At 38.8% G+C, this 18754-nt stretch overlaps 7 protein-coding genes across 7 annotated transcripts; 1 reads left to right on the top strand and 6 right to left on the bottom strand.

Moving 5' to 3' along the window:
• Positions 1-170: 170 nt before the first annotated feature.
• Positions 171-3731, top strand: BDF20DRAFT_916038 (uncharacterized protein; the record flags this gene model as incomplete). The annotated part of the gene is made up of 7 exons (XM_053084402.1): positions 171-546; positions 621-700; positions 795-917; positions 1028-1186; positions 1287-1374; positions 1439-1563; positions 1647-3731. The coding sequence occupies 7 exons, from the start codon at positions 171-173 to the stop codon at positions 3729-3731; spliced, it is 3036 nt and encodes a 1011-aa protein (XP_052932870.1).
• A 206-nt stretch (positions 3732-3937) lies between these two features.
• Positions 3938-5364, bottom strand: BDF20DRAFT_838570 (kinase-like domain-containing protein; the record flags this gene model as incomplete). The annotated part of the gene is made up of 5 exons (XM_053079178.1): positions 3938-4484; positions 4580-4698; positions 4787-4966; positions 5049-5182; positions 5268-5364. 5 exons carry the CDS (start codon positions 5362-5364, stop codon positions 3938-3940), a joined length of 1077 nt encoding a protein of 358 aa, XP_052932869.1.
• Positions 5365-5424: 60 nt separating this feature from the next.
• BDF20DRAFT_889788 (WD40-repeat-containing domain protein) lies at positions 5425-7673 on the bottom strand. The gene has a single exon (XM_053082153.1). The coding sequence runs from the start codon at positions 7509-7511 to the stop codon at positions 5712-5714; it is 1800 nt and encodes a 599-aa protein (XP_052932868.1). The 5' UTR covers positions 7512-7673; the 3' UTR covers positions 5425-5711.
• Positions 7674-7771: 98 nt separating this feature from the next.
• Positions 7772-8246, bottom strand: BDF20DRAFT_889787 (uncharacterized protein). Its single transcript, XM_053082152.1, has 3 exons — positions 8201-8246; positions 8096-8117; positions 7772-8016 (listed from the first exon to the last, which is right to left on the bottom strand). The coding sequence occupies exons 1-3, from the start codon at positions 8213-8215 to the stop codon at positions 7838-7840; spliced, it is 216 nt and encodes a 71-aa protein (XP_052932867.1). The 5' UTR covers positions 8216-8246; the 3' UTR covers positions 7772-7837.
• Positions 8247-8531: 285 nt separating this feature from the next.
• BDF20DRAFT_889780 (uncharacterized protein) lies at positions 8532-9643 on the bottom strand. Its single transcript, XM_053082151.1, has one exon. The coding sequence runs from the start codon at positions 9636-9638 to the stop codon at positions 8652-8654; it is 987 nt and encodes a 328-aa protein (XP_052932866.1). The 5' UTR covers positions 9639-9643; the 3' UTR covers positions 8532-8651.
• A 2692-nt stretch (positions 9644-12335) lies between these two features.
• BDF20DRAFT_889777 (nucleotide-sugar transporter-domain-containing protein) lies at positions 12336-13885 on the bottom strand. The gene is made up of 2 exons (XM_053082150.1): positions 13453-13885; positions 12336-13325 (listed from the first exon to the last, which is right to left on the bottom strand). Exons 1-2 carry the CDS (start codon positions 13756-13758, stop codon positions 12426-12428), a joined length of 1206 nt encoding a protein of 401 aa, XP_052932865.1. The 5' UTR covers positions 13759-13885; the 3' UTR covers positions 12336-12425.
• Positions 13886-15541: 1656 nt separating this feature from the next.
• BDF20DRAFT_109765 (uncharacterized protein) lies at positions 15542-18030 on the bottom strand. Its single transcript, XM_053074700.1, has 3 exons — positions 16643-18030; positions 15849-16490; positions 15542-15752 (listed from the first exon to the last, which is right to left on the bottom strand). Exons 1-3 carry the CDS (start codon positions 17901-17903, stop codon positions 15652-15654), a joined length of 2004 nt encoding a protein of 667 aa, XP_052932864.1. The 5' UTR covers positions 17904-18030; the 3' UTR covers positions 15542-15651.
• Positions 18031-18754: the final 724 nt, after the last annotated feature.

Below are 18754 nucleotides of genomic sequence, written 5' to 3'. Positions count from 1 at the left end.
TTCTTTTATAACCATTCAGTAGCAATTATTATAATTTGTCATAAAACTACTTCTCTTACCCTTTCTTGGTCTTGACACATTTTACTCGAGCTATAACTCGGAGACATTCCAGCTGTAATAGAGGTTTTCGTTCATCCACTTCTCAGTCCCTTAGTTTCCAATTTTCCATAATGCGCCGTAAACCTTCGTTGACAAAATCCGCTACAGCGCATGTAGTAGCGAACAGCAGAAGTAGTAATAAGTCTCGATCATCCATATCGTGTACCATCAATAATGCGGAAAGCGCAGACAGTTACGAATATAAACCACAGCAAAGCAATAGCACTCCAACAATGCCCATATTAGCAGACGACAGAGAAAGTATGATGAACAATGGCAGTCAATTGTTCTTGCTGGATTCTACTCCTTCAACCTCAACCTCAACTGGCAGTTTGTTCTTATACGATAGCATGGTATGCCGATGTTGTGGAAGACAAGACTGTGATAATCTCGAGTATTATAATCGAAAAATAAGAAAATTGGAGTCAGATACAAGGCTAGCAGCAGGTAAACAAAATATCGCTAACTGATTTCATTATGTTAAATGCAACTGACTTGACGCATATTGCATGCACACAAAGAAATTGGTCAGGGATTACTTCAGAAGCACGAAACGTATGTCAATGAAGCAAATCAGCAGAAAGCACAATTACAGCAACAGGTACACGTTTGCATGGATCATTGTGTGCTTCTAAAAATGTTACACATACATATGTTGCAATACCAATTCTAACCTTATATATTTTATGTTTAAGTTGAATGATTGTCACAAGAGGTTGCTTGAGTTAGAGCAGTCATTGGACGATGTGGAATCATCAAAAGAAGAAATAACGAAAGAAAAGAATAAATGGCTTTGGGAATATCAAAAATTACAAAAGGTATATTGTATTTGATAACACGCAATACATCTTTCCCTCCCTAGTCCCAACTCTCTCGCCCGGTTCTATAACAGCAACACTAACAAATCACATGCGACGTTTTTCGACAGATTTTGGATGAAACAATAGCGGATTTAGAAATGGCAAATGATAAATGCAATCAATTTTCGAACGATATTCAAGCAAAAAATGCAGAGCTAGAAAAGTTACGGATATATAAATTTATGGCACGACATTCAGAATCTAGAGAAGAGACGTTAACGGCGAAGGTAAAAATTTAAATATTATTTAAATGTAATTTGAAAGAAGGAAGGAATAGGTTCAAGCAAATGGTAGAGGAGCATGGAATACTAAAAAGAATATCTTAAGCTGGAAGATACAAATCAGGAATTAGCGATTCGCAGGAAGAATGAACTTATTTTAGAAGCAAAAGTCAAAAAGTTGAAAGCAAGATATGGTAAATACGCAATTTTATATGTGTTTCAAGGGTCTATATTGTCATACTTAACCTAATTCGTTAGAGACATTGAATGCTGATCATGAAAAGCTAACGAAACAGATGAAACAAAGAATAACCAATACTCATGGTGTGCTTAATGGCAAGAGCGATGGAAACGTTAATATGAATGGCAATGATGAAGTTAAGGTACTTTTACAATTGAGGAATGCTATAAATGTCAAACTCATTGAGAGCGTCTCTTATTGACTTTCAAATTGTAATGTTGATAGTATCTGCCGTCGACAAATCAAACAAGCAATAATAACAGTAATACAAATGATTTCATTCATCTTATTAAAGAGCTTTCAGCCGTTAACAGCAAGCTCAAAACAGATCTCATGAATTGCAAAGAACAGTTATCTGAAGCGCAAGAAGAAATTGTTGCACTTACGTTAGAGAAACGGTTGCAAGAAGATTTGATTCTATCTCCCTCATCTTCTACTTCTTCGTCGAATATACGCCCTACGACTGATACAGTACCAAATACTTTGATCAATAACAGCAGTAATAAGAGCAGCAGAAAAACAGAAAGTGAGACAATTAGTGATCTCTTTGCCTTTAGAGGTAATGAAAACAAGAATAGTGATGATAGTAATAGTGAAGTGAAACGCGCCACTTCAGTTAGTAAAGGCAATCCAACGCATCGAAAACAGTCAAACAATGAAACATTTATGAGGACGCCAGATCAGCCGATACGAAGGCCAACTTCTTCAGCATCTATGCCAACAACTACAGTATTAAAGCCTTCTCTCTCAACATCACCACTTGTTACTACTAGTAAGGATGGCCAAAATGCCATTGTACATCACCACCATTATCATTATTATGTCAATAATAAAGAAGATGAAGAGCAACCACCAGACTATACTATACAACAGCAGCAACAGCAACAACAGGAAGCTAATCAAAGAGAAGGATATAGAATGGTTTCAGCACCTACAATGTCGTTTGGAAGTAAAGGAAATACAACACCTGAAGAAGTAACTGCACTTTGTACGCCTTCTTTAGCAAAATCGCCTTACACAAAGCTACACGAACATGTTTCACAGCTCCTGGATAGGCTAAGAGGGTCTGATATCCGAGTTTTAAACAGAAGACTGAAACGTGCATTTGATATTAAAGAACTAAGTAGCATGAGTAATTCCATTATTGAAAATCTCTTAGTGGATATTGACACGCTAGAAAGTCGATTTTTATGGCTCAAGCCATCCGTTGTCAGCAGCGAGTTAACTGCTTTCACAACTGCTGACAGCAATTCAGACGACTGCCATAATAATGTCAATAAGCAACAACAGATAGAGCCGCAACAATTTGATAGTCAGGAAGAGCATATGGCGGCCTTCTTTTCATTTCTGACTTTAGTAAAAGATATGCTGCGCGAGCTAGGTGTTTTGAAAACGACAATGAACGATTTACAAGTTGTTTATGTTCAGAAGGTTGAAGAAGATGAGTTAAGAGTTCAGGAAGAGATTATCAAGAAGAGACAGCTTAAACGACGAGAGACATTGAATATGCCTTCTTTATCCAAATCAGCCTCAACTGTGACAGTGTCCTCCACATCCTCCACAAAGACAGCTAGACCATTGTCCTGGTTCACTAATATGTTCTCTAAATCAAGTCTAGTTCACGACGATGACATTAGTTGCTGCAGCAGTAATAGAAGTGATTTTACAAGAGTCAGCCATTCTGTTCATTCACCCCAACTGTTACCACAGGGACCAACTGCTTATTCTCAAATACCTCAACACTGTCCATCACAAGTTCCCGAGTACACGCTAACCACGTCCAACGCCACCGGCATCGCCATAAATAATCAAAATTCAGAAAGTATGACCAGAAGTGTTACCTCAGATACGACTTCTATCGTTACCAACACAAGGAACAATAACAATATGCGCTTCATTCCGGAAAAGTCATCCCCGAAGTCTGCTATGACCACAACTATAGAGTCTATTTATCATACCAGCTTTTCACGATCAACACACAGTCAACAACGAAAGGATACCAACAAACGTCGCTCTTTAACATCTTTTTTCTCGTCTTCAACTATTGCAGCAGCCAATACCAGCACACCCTCAAGGACGTCTTCCTTATCCGCTCTTTCAGCATCCTTGCTACCACAGTCTTCCCCATCTTCAACTGGACCGAAAAGAAAAGATATACCTAGTACATTCGAAACTGATTATAAAAGTTTTGAATCACCTATACCAACAAAAGATCATTCTAGCTGGAAAGTGATGAGTTTCACACCAAAATGGTTGACTAATAACAGCAATGCTGAGAGCAGTAATAATAACATAAGTGATGCCAAATAAACTATTCTCATGTTCTAGTAGATGCCTTCAATTGTAAATTTCTTTCTGTAAATAAATTTCATACACTAAAACCATGTAACACACCCACTTTTGGCTTCCCCTCGCTTGAAATCGATAAAGTCTCTCATTGGCTCGATAATTGACAAAACCAGAATATACTTATGATTCATTAGCCTTTAGTTTTATTGATCGGTTTGAAAATGGTATCAAGTAGCTTGTTTCTTATTGGGAACGTCCTCAGTTCGATTACTATTGCTACTAACTGTTGATGTAGAAGGAGGTAATTTCCGTTTCAATGTATTAGGGTTGCTGATATCATTGGGTGGAGTCTCCGTTTCCATGACAATTTTTGGTTTGGGCAACTTTTCTGGCGTCGTAGGCAACGGCGCATTTCTAAAATAAGAATGGCCCAAGCACTCCTCTGCTGTCCAGCGCTTATTTGGATCGAATACCAACATCTGCTCGAGTAGACTTAAAGCGTCAGCGCCTGCAGCTGTGAAATATTGTCGCAGAGGTACTTTAGGGAAGTGTTTGAAAGGAACGTAACCGGGCAAAGTCGATAGGCCTGGCCACTCATGTTCAGTAGGTGTGCCTAAGGCATGGAATATTTTCGTAAGTTGATCCATATCTGATTCACCGGCAACGTACGGTGTTCTTAACATAAGTTCTGCAAAAATGCATCCAACTGCCCAAATATCCACGGCATATGAGTATTCTTTCGCGCCTAATAACAATTCTGGGGAACGGTACCATCTAACATAGGATGGTGAGTATAGATGTATAGTTGATGGAGAGAGCTCTCCATCTACGCGTCGAGAACCCCATCATAACTATTTTAGATACTTTACCTTGTTACTACTTCTGAAGTCATTTGTCTGTTGGGATCTCCCCAGTCTCGAGCCAGACCAAAATCTGCAATTTTCAATTGTCCTTCTTTTGTTATCAGCAAGTTATTCGGTTTCATATCCTAACAGATTGCAGTATATCGTTTGGTATCAATTTCTTATTTCCTCTCTAGCGTCAATTTTTGTTCTATAAACACCATAAAACCTTACTCTGTGTAGGATGAAATGACGGTGGCAATGGTCTAATCCTCTGAGCATCATCATCATCCACGATTTGATATCTGCTGGCATAAACAAAAGGCTTTTGTCTTTAATGACTTGTTCCAAGTCAGTGTCCAAATATTCTAGTACGAGATTCAGATTCGTCTTTTGAGAAAACACATCGATCAACTAAGTACACCAATAAAGAGATCAGTATGGTTCAGTTACTGTTGTACTGCTTTTATCGACGAAAAGATCTCTGTTTGATTACTTCTATGATGTTAGGATGTCGTAACTCCTGCAGATACTTGACTTCTCTGATAGCTGTTAAATCGAGTCCATCCTTAAATTGACCCATTTTAATCTTTTTGATAGCAACTCTTCGGCCGCTTTGTACGCATGTCCCTTTTAAACAAAAGCATGTCAATCATCACCATGACTTGAAGGAGAAAGTATAAGTCGAGCTGGAAAACACAGTTTCTATTTTTACCTCTGTAGACAACAGCGTAAGTACCTTCACCTACTTTTGCATCCTTGGTATATTTGAAATCGTTGAGAGGGTTGAATTCTTCATCATCGGAATCCATGATGAACAATATCTTTTAAAAATTAAGCACAATGCATTATTCGGGTCATTTTTGACAGCTTTTTTCGTAGGCGAGTCTTTTTTTTTTGCGGATCTGTCGGGTTAGAGGAATGGTTTATGCCATGATTGAATTGAGACTACGACCATCAAACAGCAATCAACGGTTTATTTCTGCCAATTTTCAATTTATAATGCATACTATCATTTTTAATCATTTTCAGTTTATAAAATAAAAGATAAGAAGTTTATTATGTACAGGAACAACAAGAAATGAATGTTTGTTGAGGGTATAATATGAGAAAAGGATGACCTATTCGAGCATCGCATGGATACTGTACACGGCTAATTTTACATAAAGCAAATCCATGATTTACCAGTCGTCTCCAACTCTTTTTCCGTAGTGTCCAAATAAGTCACTTCCAAGTCTTTTTGGTTTTCATCTTCTAAATGACGAAGCGCAAAATCCCAGCAATAGAGCTTCTCTTCATGATGATGTCTGCCTCTAATTTCAATGGATGCAAACACCTTTGAACAATCTGGCGAGACACGTATATCCGTAATGGTGTAGTTTTGATAAATTTCTCCTTCAGCCAATTTAGGCACAAGTCGATAAATGATTTTGCCGGTGCGTAGGTCCCATACATTAATACAAGCGCATACTTGAGGTACTGGTATATTGGCATCGCTGTCGTTGAACGACGTAGAAAAATGACTGCTGTTACCACTGGTATCGTTGTTTTTTGACTGATAATATTGGTATAATTGATAAGGAGTCATTTGTGCTAATGGTGGTGGTCGTTCATTACTCAATAATGTACTTGTGCTCGCTATATAGCCTACTGTTGTTTTCCTATTCATTTGTGTATACTGTTTACGTTGCTCCACAACATTGTCTTTTGAAGGTACTAATCGATCGCTATCGGAGCGATGCACTGCCACTTTTCCTTTTGTCAACAAGAAGAAAGGCGTCAGACAAAGACGTATAAATGCTGTGCTTTCTATGGCTTCGTGATCGTCGTGTGCTGATGTATTCATGAAATGCGAAGAGGATAGTTTTGGCGGTCTCAGTTCATAGACTAAAGAACCGGTTAACAGCGAAAAGACCAAGATAGGACCCGAGGCATCCGGAGCACAAGCAACCAAGTTCCCATTGATAGCAATTTCACCGACACCTTGATACCAGTCATGTCTTTCAGACAAATAGGTTGTGATATCTATCATGCCACGTCTTTTTGTTCTGAAAGAAGGCAAGGCAGAAAGCCATTCTTGGTCATCGTCAGAAGTAGAGGTGGTGCGATGGTGCTTGTCTTTCAAATCCCACACTCTTATCTGATTATCGGATCCTCCACTCACCACCACTTGTTGATTGATGCTGACACATAATACTCTGCCGCGGTGTCCATTTGTCCATCGTCTGATCAGTTTCTTGGTAAACAGATCCCAAACGGCGACAGTACCATTCAACTCGCCTGTGACTAGTAAGTTGGAGGTCGGACAGGTATAATGACAAACAATAGAATGAAATGGGTGCTGTTGCTCCTCTAGATTGTTGGTCATAGGTTGTAGAAAGCTTTTCTCGTGCGTATATGGAGACTGAATCATTAAATTTGGATGTGGTCGTTGGTGGTGTCGATTTGAGTGATGATGGTGGTAATTTGGATTTGAACGGATTATTTTACCATTTAAAGATAGAGTTAAAGTAGTAAACATCCCTTGTTCTTGAGGTGATCCAATAACGGTACAAGGAGTTAAAGAGCTGCTATTGCAGCTGCTGTTCTTGTTGCTTCTGGCGGTATTTATTCGTGGATAATATGCTTTACAATGACCTGTATACCAGTTTCTACTAATTCGGTACATGTCTTGCCAAGTTCTTTTGTTTGCTAACATGGTTGACGTTGCTGGATCAGGGAATTGCAAAGACCAAAAACGTCGAATGGTAACTCCTTCAAAGTCTCGACGGCATGCATGTGGCCATATTAGGTCGTCATAATGATGAATAAGTTGATACCATTGCCGACATACTTCACTGCAAGTGGACAGAGTAATACCGTCTAAATAAGTAAATACGGATAATAAAAGCTCGACAGGAAAAGGACCATTCACGCCTTTCTCTGTGGGCAGTGGCAATGTGGGTGAATCTTCGGACATGGCAGAGATCGAAAATGTCAGTTGATGAGCTTGAATAGTGATGTGTAAAGATACAAAATGAAAAATTAGAAGTGAAAGAGAATAAAATGCATTTGGTTTGATAAAAACTGTTTCAAAATGAAATAAACGATTTAGAATTAAAAAAATAAAAAACGTTTTTTATTTGAAAGGCAAAAAAAAAAAAAAAAAAAAAAAAAAAAAAAAAAGAGAAATTATCGTTATTATTTGCTATTTTACGTCATTAGGACACGCTGTTACAAAAAAAAAACAAAAAAAAAAAACTTCCCAAATAAGCGTAGATATCGAGAAAGTATAGGTGCTTATTATCATGACTGTTGACTGTCTTTATCGTTTTGCATGTTCTTATATTTCCTTTCCGGACAGCAAACACTTTTGCCGCCTTGTGCTAACAGCGATTTGCAGCAATTATCTAGAGCTGCTAACTGACTTTTGCACTTGGATTCTTGAAAATCATTCTTTTGTAAACAATCCTGAATAGCACAAGCTATTATGTATAAGTAATGCTGTCTGTCCGACTTTTTATGATTTTCTTGTGGTTTGAAATGCACTGCATCTTCACTTACCAAACTTTAGACAAGGAGATTCCTAGCAGGTCATACAAATTACGAAAGTGAGTCCCTCTATTTCTGAAAAGAGTTTGGCTGCTCGATTGACATAAAACGTTGTACCTCTTTATTCGACATGTTTTAATAGTGTTCTCTACGACTTGTTATTCTACGTTTTAGTTGAAAGGAAGGGGGGCTTCTTTTTCTGCCTCCACAAAAGATAGAAGAATTAAGCTTTTTTTTCATTAGCCGATCAATGCAACTGACCACCATGACGTAAAAATAAAAAAAGACAAAAACAACTGACAGCAGTCAGTTACTGTACAAAAGAAAAAAGAATTAGAATAGGCTCAACCAATTATTTATTAAAGATTGTTAAATACATGTATAAATATATTCATGCATATAGGACTGTATGTGTTTTGATTATTACAAAAATGGGCAATTTAAGGGCAAAAGTACAAAAAATAATAAAAGATTAATTTAAAAAGTAATAAAAAAAAAAAGTCTAAAGAGATATACACACCGCATATAACCTATATATGAGTGTATATATGCATGCCTTCATTGTAGTTTAGAGTGCGTTAGGCTTTGTAGTAAAAGCTCCATTGTCGTCATCTTTAACATTGGGCTTGTTACCAAGATTATCCGTCATGGCTGATCCTGACGCATGAGACAGGTATCCAGCTTCCGATTGATTACTACTCATGAAATGTTGCTGTTGTTGTTGTTGCTGAGGATAACCATAATAACGTTCATGAGGAGAGGGGGCAGTTTCATACCGATGACTGTCACTGTAATTGTTCTCATTGCCTGGCACAGGCATAGGATAAAGCGAATGATCGTTATAATTTGTATCATTAGGGTAGCCTTCGTTAGCATAATAATTGTTGTTGTAATAGTCGTCATTGACATACTGATGCGGTTGTTGACCATCATAATAACCATTGCCGTCCGCAGGCGCATAATAGTTATTATCGGTGGCATAGGCAACGCCATGTTCAGTAGGATAGGTGGCAGGGGCATAGTAAGGCGATGCTAATGCATCGTCGTTGGTGGCTGAACCAGCAGCGCCCAAAGCAGCACCGGCACCTGCAGCAGCTACAGAAGGATAACCCGTTTGTTGTTGATGGCGAGTCAGGAAATCGTTGTCGGTAGCATCGGCATCTATCATATAGTCATTATTCATGGGTTTTACAGATGCTGATGGTGTAGGTGCTGTTGCCATTTCATTTTTGATAGGCTTATTATGCCTTTTATGTCTACGGTACAAAAAGGCGAGTGCCGCACCAATAAGCGCTAATCCTACTACACCGCCTACGACGGCACCAGCGATGGTACCAGCATTGTTCTTCTTGGGCGATGGATCTACAGGATGAGAAGGAGTGGGTGAAGCTGTTGCTGATGTTGAAGAAGAAGAAGCAGAGGCAGAAGAGGTGTAGGAGAAGCGCGAAGAGGAAGAAGTAGGCAACGCGGCAGACGAAGAAGAAATCAACGTGACAGACGAGGAAGGCAACATTGAAGACGAGGAAGGCAACATTGAAGACGAAGAAGGCAACATTGAAGACGAAGAAGGCAACAATGAAGATGAAGAAGGCAACAATAAAGACGAAGAAGGCAACATTGATGACGAGGAAGGCAACATTGAAGACGAGGAAGGTAACAATGAAGATGAAGAAGGCAACATTGAAGACGAAGAAGGTAACATTGAAGATGAAGGAGGAGGTAACGTGGAAGACGAAGTAGGAGGTAAAGTGGAAGGCGAAACTGAGGTGGTAGATGGAATATCAGATGGCGTTCCTGAACTAGTAGGTGTTTCAGTTTGGCTGGTCGCACTTTCACGAGTACTACTGCTTGTTTCTTCCCTCGAGGTCGTCGATGTTTCCGTAGGTGTGACTGAGCTTTCACTAATGGATGAGGTAGGAGAAATGATACTGCTTGTTGGAACAACCGTATTCGTTTCAGAGGAAGAGCTTTCAGCCGTAGTCGTCTCTGTCGGAACTTTTTCAGAGCTCTCTGAGGAGCTAATAGCAGTAGGCGTTTGCTCATCTATAGTTGGTGTCATAGAAGGTGTCTCTGTTGGCATTGGAGGTGCAGATGTTGCCGGTGTTGGCTCTGGATCTGGGATGGCTTCTGTTCTCTTTGAGGATTTGGAACGTGAAGAAACTGGAGTGTTCGTGGTGTCATCGTCAGTTGTGACAGAAGCAGCATGACTACCGTCCTTCGGCTTCGTTGGAGCAGGTGATGCAGCGGATTCAGAACCAGAAGAGGTGCTTGTTGGCAATTCCTGATCTTTAGTTGGCTTCTCTTCGATCGGGACGGATGATGGATGCACTTCAGTTGAACTATCGTCTTTTGTACTGATACTCGAATCATCTTTAGTTGCGGATTTTACAGATACTTTCGAGCTGGTGTTTGCTGAGGCTTCTTCAACATCATCTGCCGACTTTGAAGGTCGTTCCTCAGACGAGGAAGGAGGAGAAGGTGATGATGGTGGTGCTTCCGATACTTCCTCTGTCAAAGAGGAAAGAGGTGCGAGCGGTGATGACTTGGCATTCATTTCTACTGACATGGTCTTATCTACTGATACCTTTAGACATTATAGAAATATGTTTCATTGATTTAGTGCTCCTGTCAACTTACATTTCTTTCCCTTCTCTCACCCAACATTAAAAACTAGGTTCAAAACTTACAGTAGGTTCAAAGTCTGTCATACTTGGGCTCAGTGTTGGTATTTGATCTTTATCCGTTTTGCTTTCAATCAAGTTACTGCTACGATCCATAGTGCCATTTGGTCGAGCATGTGCGACCTGGCAAGAATAGATTTGAATAAATAGTAACACATGCAACGTTACGTTACGGACTTTTGACAGCTTCATTGTTAGACACTAGAAGCTAAATAAAGGATGAATCTGTAATAGTAAGGTTCACCACCACTTAGAAGAAAAGCCTGCTCTTAATAAGTGAACGGTAAAATATAGAAAGAAGATGGAATAAAAAGCGGAAAGAGAAAATTAAAAAAAAAATTAAAAAACTAAACTAATCGTTTCCATTATTGTTTACACCAGAAAGTTAAAAAAAGCATTGGACATTCGCGGCGCTACACAAGGACCGTGCTAAATTCAGTACTTCTTTTGTTATATTTAACTGGGTTTGAAATGTTTTTAACTTTCTCATTGTACTTGAATTTGAAATGGGAAAAAGGGAAAGGGCCAAGCCCACTAATATAAACGGCTTTTCCTGTCAAATGAAATTAATAAATTGCACGCACATGTTTTTTTTCCAACAAAGAAAGCATTTAATTTTTTTTTTCTTTTTTTTTTTTTGAACGCATCTTGAATTTTAGTTTTTCTTTTCATTGAGAATAGCAAAACACAGAATTGCGTTTATCATTGCTTGTATTTTGCCTAAAATCATATAAATTTTTAGATAAATAAAAAAGGCAAGAGGGGACTGTGGTTCCTTTTTTTTTTCTCTTTTCCTTTTTGATCCCCGATTCTCGGATGGCGGCTCGCGCGTTTTTTGTTCGAGTTTAGACCTGTGTTTCAAATCGCATAAAAAAGCATATAAGTATGGGAAGTCAAATAGGGAAATGGCTACCCAGTCTATTTCCAGACTTTTTCCATTCAACTGAAAAGCTACTCTGCCTTTTTTGAAGACAGTGCAGTATATCATTGCTTGAACATGTCCTGGAGCAAGATATTATTATGGGTGATAAACAAGTTAAATGAGCATGTAGGAGCTTGTTGGTTAATAAGCACAGCCATTTTCCAAAAACTGTATAGGAGCGATGCTGTTAACGTGCTGTTGAAAAAATCAACTTATTGGATGCATACCGCTTTTGCCCTTTTCCCAGGAAAGTAAAGTAAAGTAAGCGGAATTACTTTTACCATCACTAAATGTAAGTGTAGAAATCAAATGATTTCCTTCTTGTTTAATGATGGATATGGTACGGTGGTATTTTCTTTCAAATAACAAGGGTAAGGAAAGGAGAATATAAATTAAAGAACGTGAATATTTGAAGCAAAGTGCACTAGTTGCAGTAATAACGATGATGATAGTAGTAGTAGAAGTAGTAGTAGTAGTAGTAAGAGCAGTAATAAGGATCAATATAAATAATAAAAGAACTGGGTATTGTTTAAAGTTACTGTACAGAAGGAAGGCTTGAGGTGTTTTAAATATAGCAAATGTTTTGTGCGTGTGCGTACGTGTTTACGTGTGTGTGTGTGTGTGTGTGTGTGTGTGTGTGTGTGTGTGTATATATACATATATATGTATATATATGTGTATGTGTGCCAACTAGGTTTAGATTCGTTTTTTGTTTTCTGCTTCTTTGTGTACAAGGGTATTACAAACCATATAAATAGGTTGCGTATATCACTAAAGCCGCACCCAGCAGGAAGGCGCCTGAAAAAGTAAAGTTGAAAATCCACACACTGATGACTGAAGACAAGATGATACTGATACTGGTGGCGAATCCCTTCAAGATGTTATCAGCGTATTTCACGACAAGAGCGACAATCAAACCACCCAAAGCTTGGATAAAGATGACTACCCAGGTCAAACAAGTGTAATTAACAAAAAAGCCCTTTTCGGCAATAGTCACTCCATCTTGTAACATCACAACAAAGACTAAGCCCAACAAGACGGAGAAAATAGACATTTGGATGTTACGGATCCAGATAGCGTTGTTATTACTGTTGTTGTTGTTGTTGTTGTTGTTACTGCCTGCACCATTGTTATTAGATGCATCCTCGTCTTCATCGTCAATATCTTCTTTTTCTGTAATCATGGCTCTTTTGACTTCTTCTTCATCGTCAGACGACCAATCTTCCGTAGGAACAGGTTTATGAGAAGGAGTGGAAGCAGGTGCCTTGAGGATCTTTTCAAAGTAAACGCCCGCTAAACCGGACAACAGACAAGCTGCTAAGACGGCAATGAAACCTTCTAAATTCGACTGATTACCAGTGGTTACTGCTTCAACTGCTTTTCTGGTTTCTTCTGCTGAAGCATCTGTAGAGGTACTGCTTCCAACGATGTAAGCAATGAAGGCAGCTGATGCACTCTCGGGTAATACAACAAGAGCAATACCAACAGTCAAAAGGGCTAAAGCTGCCCATTTCAATTTCGTGAGATTTTTCTTTAAAATGACCACGCTGAAAAAGGCGGTTGTCAGGATTTTGAGTTGATAAGTCACTTGGAATGTAGCTGCATCAAGGTTGGAAGCTGCCACGTATTGAAGATTATTCTATTTATATCAAAAAGAGATACATTATTAGTTGAATACATCTCATGTGAAGAGAAAAAAAAAAATAAAAAAAAAAAATAAAAAAAAAGTTACAAAATCTGATCTAAAATCGTTGATCATTGTTTACCTGAATAAGATACAATACGGCAGGAAATGCTAGTTTGGCGGTTTCTCTCCATTTTAAAATCAGTTCGCGGTTCAGTAATTTGCAGAGTCTTCTCAATGAACGTTTTGGAGCTGCTGGACTGAAGTAAAGCACAAAAAGACATGTTACTGTTTTAATCACTTCACTCATCACCACGGCGGTGGAAGCCAGATACAATTTATCTTGCTGAACATTGGCTCGAGTATAGCGCATCATAAGAATAAGAGCACTGTTTTGCACTACTAAAATCAGTAGCGAAAGATATTTTATAGGTATCGCTTCAAACATAATGCGTTGTTGCTAGATTGGGAAGAAGGGGTAGCCATCGTTTTGTTAATATTCAAAATACACACATTTAGTTTGAAATCAATCGGTTTTCTTCATCAATTTACCGTTTCTTTTCTCGACAATCAAAGCAAATGAAATTTGAGGAAGACAAAAAGGTTAAAAGAAAAAAGAAAAGGTGAGAATTTATTAAAAAGAGAGAGGAAATGGCGTTTATTGTTCAAAGGTCGAAAAAGAAGTTTAGAAAAAAGGAAATAAAATACTAAATGCCGCTTTTGGGTTTCCTCTTCCCCCCCCCCTACCCATTTTTGATTTTTTTTTTTTCCATCCTCCCTCATTTTTTTTCTTTGGCCTCAGCCCAAAGACCTTCATCATTTATTCATAATTCAGATCCCGCCTTTTGTCTAAGTGTAACCAATAAAAAGCTGTGGTATACCCTCCAATTAGTTGCAAAAAAGCATCTCAAAACAAAATCAAGCCTTATCGGACTGCAACAGCAGTGATGTTTTTCTGTGATGATTCAATCACCCATAAAAACGTTGTCACAATTTTCTTTCTTGATCCGAACGAATGCGGTAATAGGAGTCAGTACTTTTTTAAAAAGGGTAATGAGCGTCAATAACCCGTTGAGACAGCAATTTTGGGATTAAACAATAGATAGATAAGCTTGCTGTGTAAAGTATATAAAAAAAGAAATCAGCCATAAAAAAAATCCACGTTAGGCACGGGTTATCAAATATATATCTTTTTTCCTTTTTAAGGCTTTTTGGAATATGAGCGAGCACTTTTTCAATGTACAAATATATACTTTGGTGTAAACATTTTAATTATCGTCAAATACATATCCAAATTAATCATTCTCATTTGTTGTCAGTCAACGCTGTTGCCAACCACTCCTCGGTCGCGTGTATTTCTTCTCAAACTCAATGACATTTGACCAAGTAAACCAGCCTAAAATATGGCTGAGATAAAAGTGTATTTTTCTTTTTTAAACGCGCTTTTTCTAAAAATTTTCTATTTAGTAGGCTTCACTGCACATGCTATCCCCCCACCAATAGGATGGCGTGTACACACTTTATTCGAAAGGTCTCAGGTCTTCCAAGGACAATGGTACCATTTTCCCATTCAACTTAAAGGGGACAGCAAATCAACCTCAGGAAAAAGGACTTTCAAATTATCTGTTGCCAAGAACTTGTACCAACTAAGCAACAACCCTATCATTTTACATAGCCGTTGAGAGTCGTTATTTCGCGGATATTTTGATCCCACTACACTTAGCAGCCTTAAGCGTTGTTTGTTTGGTTTCTTCTTATTTTTTCTTTCCAAAGCCATCACGGAAGTCGTTATTTGCCAGTCGACAATAAACAGAACCTTTTTCAATGACAGGTTGGCTTCTTTGTTGGATCAGAAAACGCTGTAAACCCCCTCCCCCCCCGGGAAAAAACAAGCGAAAGCAGATATATAACGTAGACGCATAAAGGACAATTGTTCCTCCAAGCATTCTATTTGGAAACGACTAAACACACATTTTCGAAAAGATTTTTTCTAGTTAAGAAATGAAGTCCGGATAAAAGCTTTTCCTCTAGTGTAGATCTTTCTGAAAAAAGAAAAAGTGCATATTGGGCAGCAGAAAAAGCGCCAAAATCATATTGCTTCTGTTGATCGAGTTGTTTCATTTTTGCAGATAAAGGTTACAGACAAAGTTATGTTCATATATTAGTATTACTTAACTCAACCATCTTCAGCCTGGCAAGAAGGAAAGGGAAGATGAGGTATATAAACGCGGCATACATAGTAGAACGGCACATAAAAGAAGCATGACCAAAAAGTAAAAAAAAAAAAAAAAGGCGTACTCGTAAGGATAGTGGTATAAACTGCATGGTATTGTATAGTGCTTTAAAGGACGGGTGATACATCTTCAGGTCGAACAAAGACTCCTCGATTAGGAGATGTTGCAAAATAGCGATAACCATCTACAGAACCGTCATTTTTCCCAACTATTGCAATTCATATAAATAGATAGATAAACCCAACTACAGTCAGCCTAAATGATGAACCGTTGCCTCTTACTCATCTCGTTTGCTCTGGTTTACCTCTCCTATCAAGCTCCACACCGATCCATATACCTTCTGCAAAATTGACATGTCCGACAAATGCAACTGTACCCACCGTCAATGTAGGTCGGCGGTTCAGTTGAACTCTTCTATGCATTCCAACAAGAGGCGCACTCACTTGTTGCTGGGCGCTATTTTCGGAGGGCTTTTTTCGTTTTATCGTCGAGAAGGAAATGACTGGTTTTTCTCTCTTTATTTTTGACGTAGAGGTAGTGGTGAGGTTGATGTGTGACCATGAAGAAGAATGAGCAGACATGCTTGTCTGAGCTGTGGAGGTGGATAATGTTCGATTAGATAATCGATTTGTAGATGTATGGTTTCTATGGCTAAGTTTCCTGAACCATTTCGTCAATTGACCTGTGAAAGAACTGCTGCTGGTCCTTGTCGAAGTAAGGGTGCTATACCGACTGTCCGGTGTAGATCTCACAGGTAAACTTGCACATCGTAGGGTGGTATGGGTTGTAGTTGAGAGGGATGAGTGTCGGGACAGACTTCTGCGAGTGTAAGCGGAGGAGGACGAGGGTTGTAATGTTGGAATGGCAGGCAAGAAGAATGAAAATAATCCACGATGAAATAAAGGATGGCTTGAGCTAATAAGTGATTTGGGTCGCACACCCAGTTCTAAGATAATAGGAAAACCAACAATACAACGCGGCTTAGTATGTCTATGTATGTGTCTGTGTAGGCTCCCCCCCCACCTCCCCCAAGATACAGTACCGCTCGTCTCCCTCTTTTTTTTTTTTTTTTTTTTTCCCCTAAATTTATCACCTTACCATCAGCTAATTGCTTCAAAACAGGCTTCTCCAATTCATCTAACCCTTTTTCTCTGCGTATATCACTGATGCGTCTTGTAATATAATGTGTAATCATCACTTTGGCAACGTTCAAGATATGCTTGACTTGCTCATTGTATTGAACAGCATGTCGGGTCATTAGGTCGCAGACGATGCCCTGATATAATTTGCCTACATTGCTGCAATCCATTTGATCTTCCAATATATGCAACAATAGATATTCCAAAAACTCGATGGAATAGGTGATCCCATCAATGCATGATAAAAGAGCGGGATATTGACAGCAGTAAAAGTCAAAATGGCGGGCAATTATTCTTGTTGCACGAGACTGGACAGACGTGAGTGTTGCATGCAGCGGTTTGCTCCAAGAAAGAAGGGGATCTGTCACGGAGAGCGAGTTGGACGCTGTGAAGCACGCATAAAGGGATTCAATTGCATTGGATTTATTCACACGATAAAGCACTTTCTGTGATAACGCCTGACTCACGTCTGCTGGCAGTCGTGTCAAAAGGGAAGCCATGTGACGACTCGACCAATACGTAGACAACGTCTTTTCAGGGTCATTGGCGAGGACAGAAATTACTTTCTGCGTCATCTTGGCCATTTTCTCGTCTTGGAGTTGCACAGCACGAGTGCGACTGAAAAGAAACAATTCAGGTACTGATTCGATGCATGAAGCAGTACAATAACACACACAGTGATGAACCGCCTCATTCAGTAATTCCGTTAAGGTGGTACATAATTTATCCATTCCTAGATAGTCGGCAGCAGAATACATATCACACAGCTCTTTCAAACTTTTGGGTTTCTGGATAGTCAGTGTATACATGTATTTCAGAATACTGTCTAACGCTGAACGTTTTATGAACGTCGATGGTAAGTAGACAATAAAATCTTTGGATTCGCTGAAATTCTCGCCGAATAGTGCGGCAAAATACGGCGACTCGTTAAAGAGTACACATGTATGGCAGGGCCACCGGCTTGTTTGCGATGTCGAGCCGTCTTGCTTTGTGGTCGTTGTCGAAAGAGAATGATATGTGTCATCTTTTTGTTCCAACATTTCATTTTCATCGTATCCTCTCGGGATACTGGTTGATCCGACACTGTTGAAACGCTTTCGTCTTCTCGGTATTTTGTTTGAAGATGATTCGGCTTGTGATAACCTTCGCTTCGTTGGTACTTTACAATTGTCTAACGTAACAATAACATTGGGCGGTCCATAACTGTCATCTATCATCATTATCAGAGTCAGTACTTGAAGAGTTATCAAGTTAGTAAAAAAGGATAAATAAAGAAGGTACAGGGATTCAGATGAAAAAAATAAGGAAAAAAAGAAGAAAAGGGAAATAGTAAGGGGCGAGAATTGTAAAGTGGATGACAAAAGAAAAGACTAAAACTTGATAAATGCATTCTCTTTCTGCAATTGTAAGATCACTCAAGCAATGTGTGCAAAACAGAAAACATTTTTTTTTTCCTTGATCTGAATGTCTGAAAAATGCATGTTTCTCATATCACGTTAAACAGAAGAGCCCAAAAGTCATTTGGATTACGTTCATTTCTCGTTTTCAAGTTGTACACGTACACACACACACACACACACACACACTTACACATACTCACAAGCACACTCACAAATATTTCTTATTTATGCCGTTTCTATCAAAACCTTATGCTATTCTACCATTGTTTGCTTGATTAATGCTGATTTTCGAGGTCAAAAAAGGAGGTCCAAAATTACCTTTTTTTCTTTTTATGTATTGATCATTCTTTCCTATTGTTACTGTTCTGCTCGCTGATCAGTGATACATTACCCATCCGATAGATCAAAGGAGCTTACTATACGCTTGCATACATGCTGACCCGTCCTTTGATAGGCCACAATAAATGGTGGCGTATTTCGTAGCATATTAATCAACACTATGTATCTCTTGACAAGGTCAAACACAAACAAAAGGGAACAAATGACTCGCTTTGAAGTTTCCCCAAGTCTTCAGATTATTCTATAATATAAAGTATCTGAGTGAAAAGAAATCATATTCAACAAGTTGACCTAGTATTATCATACATGATACCCTTATGACCTAAAAATTG

The sequence above is a fragment of the Mycotypha africana genome (genome assembly GCF_025528875.1).
Source record: "Mycotypha africana strain NRRL 2978 chromosome Unknown BDF20scaffold_10, whole genome shotgun sequence".
NCBI lineage: Eukaryota > Fungi > Mucoromycota > Mucoromycetes > Mucorales > Mycotyphaceae > Mycotypha > Mycotypha africana.
Note: the sequence above shows the minus strand (reverse complement) of the source record. Positions and strands in the feature narration are given on the sequence as shown.

Coding starts and splice junctions, on each gene's coding strand:
- BDF20DRAFT_889788 (XM_053082153.1), bottom strand. CDS start 7,511: ATGTCCGAAGATTCACCCACATTGCCACTGCCCACAGAGAAAGGCGTG.
- BDF20DRAFT_889787 (XM_053082152.1), bottom strand. Junction 8,017..8,095: donor ATCTCCTTGTCTAAAGTTTG/GTAAGTGAAGAT, acceptor TATACATAATAG/CTTGTGCTATTCAGGATTGT.
- BDF20DRAFT_889780 (XM_053082151.1), bottom strand. CDS start 9,638: ATGTTGCCTTCTTCGTCTTCAATGTTGCCTTCCTCGTCTTCAATGTTG.
- BDF20DRAFT_889777 (XM_053082150.1), bottom strand. CDS start 13,758: ATGTTTGAAGCGATACCTATAAAATATCTTTCGCTACTGATTTTAGTA. Junction 13,326..13,452: donor CCGTATTGTATCTTATTCAG/GTAAACAATGAT, acceptor TGATATAAATAG/AATAATCTTCAATACGTGGC.
- BDF20DRAFT_109765 (XM_053074700.1), bottom strand. CDS start 17,903: ATGATGATAGATGACAGTTATGGACCGCCCAATGTTATTGTTACGTTA. Junction 16,491..16,642: donor TTTGAAGCAATTAGCTGATG/GTAAGGTGATAA, acceptor CTATTATCTTAG/AACTGGGTGTGCGACCCAAA. Junction 15,753..15,848: donor TGTGGAGCTTGATAGGAGAG/GTAAACCAGAGC, acceptor GAATTGCAATAG/TTGGGAAAAATGACGGTTCT.